The 7492-nt window shown below is 39.6% G+C and overlaps 1 protein-coding gene across 2 annotated transcripts; it reads left to right on the top strand.

Moving 5' to 3' along the window:
- The first annotated feature begins 1607 nt into the window (after window positions 1-1607).
- On the top strand, window positions 1608-7142 carry LOC118117627 (LIM/homeobox protein Lhx8). Of its 2 annotated transcripts, none has more exons than XM_035170003.2 (8): window positions 1608-1933; window positions 2302-2460; window positions 3189-3310; window positions 3788-4008; window positions 5093-5196; window positions 5471-5566; window positions 6090-6270; window positions 6531-7142. In XM_035170003.2, the coding sequence occupies exons 1-8, from the start codon at window positions 1862-1864 to the stop codon at window positions 6605-6607; spliced, it is 1032 nt and encodes a 343-aa protein (XP_035025894.1). In that variant the 5' UTR covers window positions 1608-1861; the 3' UTR covers window positions 6608-7142. The 2 variants fall into 2 exon arrangements, with proteins under 2 accessions (XP_035025894.1, XP_035025895.1); XM_035170004.2 differs by having other exon boundaries at window positions 6102-6270.
- The last annotated feature ends 350 nt before the right edge of the window (window positions 7143-7492 follow it).

A 7492-nucleotide genomic window follows, 5' to 3' on the forward strand; every position in this document is an offset into this window, starting at 1 on the left:
AATTTTTCCAAGCCTCAGCCAATTTACCCATGAAACATATGTTGTTGGAATACGCATCTACACAAAGAATGAAATGAACAGGTTTAGCTGTGCTGCACAGACAGTGTGGATGACTAAACAAATACTAATCATTCCCCAAACATGACCGGTTCTGTGTTCATAATGTCCCTGATGGCAAGAAAACTAAATAACATGAGAAACACTGAGAAGCAGGATTTTGTGTCGCTCACAGGAAAATTCGTTTTTAAAGATTTTCTTTAAGTGCTGCAGTTTTATAAGGCTGTGGAGACTATAACAATAAACGCATAGGCCTATAGTTTATATCTGTGGACAGATATCTCAAACAAATTTAAAAAAAGATTTGATCCAGTAATGAAAAGACTATAATTACATTTTGTTGTTATTAAAGTAATAAGTAGCACTAGTCATTATTAGGCCTACACATTATCCCCTCACAATATAAACCCAGACTTGTCCCTGGGGCGGGCGGGTCCAGGCCGTCTGGGTGGGAGGCGCACAGGGGGCTGCTTTAAATGGAAAGGTCGCGGCTCTCCTCAGAACAAGAAGCGAACCAGAGGTGTGTGACGAGCTGCACCACAGTGGACTAACAAAGAAACATCTGGCTGCTGTGCAGCACCAACACCTGGCTGCAGAGGGATGCGCAGCAGCAGCCGGCGGAGGCTGCGGGAAGATGTTTCACTCCAGTATCTCCAACAGCGTGGTGAGTGTGCTGCATGTCATTTTTTTTTGTGTGTATTTTTTTACATGCAACGTTGCATGAACTCGTAATAATTCTCTAAAGAATTACACAACTCCTACATTTTACGTAAAGACTTTATGATTCAGAAGTTGTTCCACTAATTAAAACTTTAAAGACACGTACTTTAGTAGTTGAATTTTACAGCAGTTTAAAACTAAAATGTCCTCATGTCACTGATACTTTATTGCACGACTAACTTCATCATTATTTTTCGTTTAGTTGCACTAAACTACATGTTTAGTTTCATAAAAGAACTAATACTGTTTTGGATTTTGGTGACATATCATCAGCCTTTTCTAAAAGCACCAGTTTTATACAATTTAATAGCATATATTATTTCCTGCTGGTGAACAGAGGTAGAAAGTCTTAGTGAAGTTAGGCCTGCAGGCCCTTCTTTATATACAGGATTGAGACCATAGGCCTGAGACATAAAAGTGATAATAACAGGGGTACAGGCTAGTAATCACTATTATTGTAGCTTACAGGCTACTTAGCAAACACATGTTGACCCTTTCTGGCTAAATATAATGCAAATGGTGTCAGGGTGAACTTATTCAAAATATGAATCTTTTTTTAAATGTGTCCTTTCTGTTGTTATTTCGGTGTTAGTTTGCTTTTTAACTGTCGGTAACGGCGGCTGCCCTTTAGCTGCTGTTAGCATGAAGACACGAACACCTGCACGAGCGTCACTGGAACCGTCCCGTCCTCCTCCTCATCATGTGCACGTGCGCTGCTGTGGACGCAATCTGCCTTTATGAAGTGCAGCTGTGAGCGCGTTCGGGCCGCCGCGCCGCCCCCCCCGCTGTCCGCGCACCCGCACACGTGTACCTGCTGAACACAGGTAGAAAATGGAGGAGAACCCCTCCACAGACATCTGACCCGAAGTGAAGAAGTGCACGGCCGTGTTTGTACATTAAATGTGGCGGCGCGTGAAATAAACAGGAGCAGGGATAGGCTTCAGAAGAGTTTGGATGAATGGAACGTTTTCCAGGAGTCTCCTGTTTTGGGGCAGTGGGCTGACCTCGGTGGTTGTCATGGAGATGACAGCGACGTTAGCGTACCTGCTCGTCAGTCGGTTTGCGCGTGCCAGTGTCTGACAGCATGTCGGGGGACGAAGGGGGACCTGAGGCTGCTCTCACTGAGCTGCTGCGCGGACACGGCTGTGTCGACACAGTAGGTGTTTCCACGCGAAACACGCTTTTCTCTGCTTCCATGTTAAACACTTTTAATTCAGTTTCCACGTGAGACACTGTTAGTTCGGTCCGTGGGAGTGGGGAGGTTCAGTCGAATGGGAGTTTGCGCACTTCAGAGTGCCGCCAAGTAAATACACAGGAACCTGCATGTAGCATTTTGCTCTGTTTAACTAACTCCGTCCGAACCGACCCTACCCGAGCTGAGTAGTTTCAGACATCTTGAAAATATAAGTCACTGATACTCTGCTTCTCATTTTAAGATATAGACATGTATACTCAATAACGCAAAGAACGTGAGAAGTGTGTTTTGAAGGTTGTCTTTACATTGTGGGGTCTCTGTTGTACCAGGGCTCCTCCGGGCCTGACGATATCTTCGAGGAAGACTCCTACTCTCCTTCCTCCCTCTCCTCGTCCTCTTCCTCCTCCGTCCACGCTGTGTCCTCCCTGCAGGGGAAAACCCTCTGCACCTCCTGCGGCCAGGAGATAGTGGACCGGTACCTGCTCAAGGTCAGACCGACATCATGTCTACACTGTCAAATAACTTTGATTGTAGCTAACTAGGAGGAAGCTATAAGGCCATGAAGGAAGCATCCGTGTACCCAGCGCTACTGTTGTCTTGACTTGTATATTAACCTTTTGTATTACTCTTCACCTAAGTTCCCTATACTGCTATTCCACCTTTCTTTATTTGTTCTGCTTAATCTAAATTGAGATTAACATAAACCTGGTTGTAAGCAATGTCTTCGAAACTTTATTCATCCCCAGTCGGGAAAAAACACTTGTTACAGAGGCCAACACAACAAAAAGGCAACTGAATGGAATTTTATATATATATATTGTGTGTGTGTGTGTGTGTGTGTCAAATAAACATGCAACAAAACACCTTTGACTAAGGAAATATTGTTTGTTGGGAAATGTACTTAAGAGCAGTGGGACGTGATGATTGCACAAGAATGAACACTGTATTTGTGCATTAGTATAAGGAGATATTGAAATAGACTTATCCCTATATAGGCATATACAAGTGGCTATGAGTGTATATAGGCAGGTATGGTATACAAAATGAATGTAAAATTCCATGTGTTTATGTATAAATGTATATGTGTGAAAAATGGTATGCAAGTACATACATAAATGGATGAATTTCACATGTGGTATTATATAATTGGCCAGCTATACGTTACACAGTTAAAGTAAACCATTTTGTTGTTTAAATCTTATTTTTTCCCCCTCAGGTGAACAGCTTTTGCTGGCATGTGCGCTGCCTCTCATGCAGTGTGTGTAAAACATCACTGGGGCGACACGTGAGCTGCTACATCAAAGATAAACAGGTTTTCTGCAAACTCGACTACTTCAGGTCAGTCACAGCTATAGCATCATTTATCTCCAGCATGTCTCTTATGAATAAAAAAAAAGTGTGGGGAGTTATTATTTTTGACGACTCATTAAATACATATTATAATACCTGATCATATAATTAAGGAGAATAATGGTGACAAAGATTGCACTTGAAAATATGCATTTTATATGGTCTGTGATTAAAAGGAAGACAATAATACATATTGGAAAAATTGGAATTTCAAATGGGACACAATCGACAAAATACATAGCAGAAGAAAGGAAAATCATTTTTTGTATGACGAGGTCTGCTGAAAGGGGAATCTGAGGGCTGTTCTTCCACAGGTCTGATTTCTAATATATTGGATCACTGGATGCCAGGATACAAGCAACATTTTATTTAATGCTTCTTTAAGTTTTGAATGTATGATTGGGACTGTTAACCCTCACACTCCACCCATTCCTGTTTTGTTTTTTTTCATTAATTTTTCTTCAGGAAGTACGGGACTCGTTGTGCTCGTTGTGGCCGTAACATACACTCTACTGACTGGGTGCGTCGGGCACGAGGCAGCACCTTCCACCTGGCCTGTTTTTCCTGCACCTCTTGCAAACGCCAGCTGTCCACTGGAGAGGAATGTGGATTTCTCGAGAACAGGGTCTTCTGCCGGCCACACTATGATATTATGATGGAGAATATCAAACGTGCTAAAGAAAATGGTAAGTGTGCTAAAAAAGTCATTAAATATTACACTTAATTGCCCTACCAAATATGAATTTGAGGTAAAGTCAAGATAGTCTTAGTATAAAGGGTCAGATAATGCATATTAATAATAGTCTTATCCAACTGGTGACTATAGTGTCCATCCTTCGGAGCTCCTGAGTTTAGCCAGGCATTTAGACATAGTGCTCATGTTTTTAGCTTGTCCCTAATTCAAACACTATATCCCTATAATCAAAATAATTCATGGATCCTGTTACAGTCTGGTCATGATGACACTGACACCAACTACATGTGCCAAGGCACTTGTCACTTGTAACTAAAGTACATAAGCAATGCTGTATTTCGTTTGAGGATCAATAGAATCACAACATGTGGAAAATACCATTTAGTTTAATAAAACTCACAATGTAAATAAACATTTGTTAAATGTCCAGTAATTTGGTGTCTGCATTCTTTAATTGCTCTTCAGTGTTCAGCTAATTTGAGACATGTGCAGTCATCTCTAGTCATCTCTACTATGAACATGAATAGAGATTTGAAGATGAGACTCTTTAAATTTGACATATCCTGAATGTCTTACCTAAACTCCTCAACTATATCTACAGGGCTTCATACACTCAATAATTTTAATGGAAACAGCTTGCATGTGTATTAAGTAGCTAAAATCACATTATATGATGTGGTCTCCTAATGTATTACAATATACATCAGGCCAACACCTGCTACAGATTCAATGTAGAAATCACATGAAACTTTATTAGTGTTGTCTGTGGTGAAGGCAACAGTAACAAAGTTTATAAAAAAAAATGATCAATAACTCACATCTCCCAAAAACACCTACATCACCAACCTGCTCAACACAATCATTGGCAATTGTGTCCGAATACTTGACAGTGAACTCTTCCCAGTACCATATAAAGTCAATGGATCTATATGTCTTTGATGTCACTTTACTAGTATATGGCCTACAGACTTGAAAGATGCCAACAGGAGGAAGTGATGTGAAACAGGACCCTTAAGTGAGTCCCACATGTCAAAACATCCCGATTCTGGTAACATACTATGTGTCTTGTCTAAAAGAGCAACCCAAAACAGAGGATGAGTTGGCAGACAAAGATGATTCCAGTAACATGCCAAGACCTGCTAAGAGGGCCAGGACCAGCTTCACTGTTGACCAGTTACAGGTATTGCCAAATAGGGATGTGTGTGTCTGTGTATGTCTGTTAAGGTTAAGTTTTCCTTCTAAATGTAGTAAATCTGATTGACTTCCACAACAGTAAAATGCCTGTCTCCAAAATATGAGATAAATAATATAAGTTTGCATTACACAGGTGCTTTTCCCTGAGCAAATGCTCAACTATACTGTTGGGCAGTTCTCTTCTAAACTTTAATACTCCTCAAATGTGACTATATTGTGAACCATATAAACCTGTCCCCTTCTGTCATCTCTATCTGTAGATAATGCAAACTCAGTTTGCTAAAGACAACAACCCAAATGCCCAGACTCTCCAGAAACTGGCAGAGATGACTGGTCTCAGCCGCAGAGTTATTCAGGTGAAACAAGTGTTCTTAACTCGAGAAGAGATGCTCTTATGGGATTTAATTATTTAAAACATGCTGACTGATCTCAGGAGTTAGGTCAGAAAAATAATGGCTTTGTCTGGTGACGTTTTTTAAACTGGATAAGTCCTTATAATCACTGTCAATCAGTCCACTGAAATTAGCCAGATGAGATGTGCCTGACAGACACTTTTATTATATAATAAATACGATTTTAGTATTATTAGATAAAGCTGTATTATTTGCAGGTATAATTCTCCAGAAATCAGAAATTTTCAAACGTTCTGAATTTGTATATTGTAATGCCACCAGGGTTTATTTTTATGTATGTGAATTTAAAAAGTTAAGCTTCATGAACATGGAGAATTCAGATTTTCACTTGTGTTATCTGTTAACAGTGGGAAATCTAAGAAATGTTAATGTCTCATACACAAATATATTGTTTAGGTATGCGTTTGTGTGAAAAGGGGTGAAGTAGTGTATGGTTTAACCACCTAAATCATTCTACCACCTTCAGGTGTGGTTTCAGAACTGCCGAGCTCGTCAAAAGAAACATGTCTGCCCACATCCTGCTTCCTCATCGATGATGACATCATTTGCCCCTGGTCAACTGACACCACCTTTGATGGACGATCTGCAATATACAACATTTATTTCCCCAGACACACCGCTCCTCACTACATTGACTTACATGGATGGTAAGAAACACATTCACACTTCACTATCATTACCAAGAGTTATGTCACACAAGATGCACCAGACACAGCTAACTTGGTGTTACATTCTGAATCATCTGCGTAAAGCCTTTGTCTGGTTGCCATGTAAAACTAATAGAGGCAATTTACATATAAGTTTGTGAGATAGCATATTGCAATTGGTTCAGTATTTATTGTATAGGAAATAACTGTAAAATTCTGATTTAAATAAATCTATTTCTTTTTTTTTTTTACTTGCCCAGTCCAAACTCCAGATCCGTTGTTGCTTCAGCCAATTATGTCCCACTCCCTGACACAGCTGCCAGTCAGCCATGCCTGAGTTCCTGAAAACTGATGAAGATCTGATGGGAAGAAGAAGCAACTCATTATTCTTGGTTTAAAAAAAAAAAAAAGTCAAAGATTGAATGGGATTTATTCGTTAACATTAGCAAATGAACAGCTATGAAACAATAACATTTTCACTGACCAATCTGGGAGCAGACAGTTAAAAAGAGAACAATTGTGTGACTGTTAAGTCACTGAATTAATTTCATTCATTCACACAGGGATTCACAGGTGAGAATAAGTTGAAATTGTCAAGTAAATTGTTGATTTTCTTGGGATGGAACTTTATGTAAAACTTAATCTAAGATGTATATGTTATAAATTTAATTTATTTGGAGAATATGAGATGAGGCACTTTGTTGGAAAATATAAGATATCTTTGGTTTTCTGTAAAACTTTTTTTTAAATGTAACTGAGAAAATATCAGTTGTGACATTTACAAGTGTGACTCAAATAGTTTCTCTTTGTAAAGACTACTAGCAAAATACAGCATTTGGTTATACTGTGTATTAAAACCACTGGAGAAGGTACATTGACTGAAACATTCTTAGTCTAATTGACAAGATGAACAAGCACAGGCATTTCCATAAACACCACACATGGATGTCCTACATTCTCCTCCTGCCATGTGCACAACTTTCTCTCTCAAAGTACATTTTAGTTCTCAAAAAATTGGATGAAATGGAAGAAACCTGAGGATGGGGAAACAATGACACATCCCACTTCCAGGATGAACAAACGTGCAACAGATGTGTGCACAGAATGGCGACAAGATTATGAGCCACGCAACCACCTCTCCACCATGAAAACCTGCAAAGAGGACAGACTACACAAATACACAAGAGGCCAAAACAAACATCATTCACACGTCTAGAGGATC

This window comes from Hippoglossus stenolepis, chromosome 11, assembly GCF_022539355.2.
Source record: "Hippoglossus stenolepis isolate QCI-W04-F060 chromosome 11, HSTE1.2, whole genome shotgun sequence".
NCBI classification, from domain to species: domain Eukaryota; kingdom Metazoa; phylum Chordata; class Actinopteri; order Pleuronectiformes; family Pleuronectidae; genus Hippoglossus; species Hippoglossus stenolepis.

Excerpts from the sequence above, each read along its gene's own strand:
- LOC118117627 (XM_035170003.2), top strand. The coding sequence starts at position 1,862 with ATGTCGGGGGACGAAGGGGGACCTGAGGCTGCTCTCACTGAGCTGCTG. Across the intron at positions 2,461-3,188 it reads TGGACCGGTACCTGCTCAAG|GTGAACAGCTTTTGCTGGCA; the intron begins GTCAGACCGACA and ends TTTCCCCCTCAG. Across the intron at positions 6,271-6,530 it reads TACATTGACTTACATGGATG|TCCAAACTCCAGATCCGTTG; the intron begins GTAAGAAACACA and ends TTACTTGCCCAG.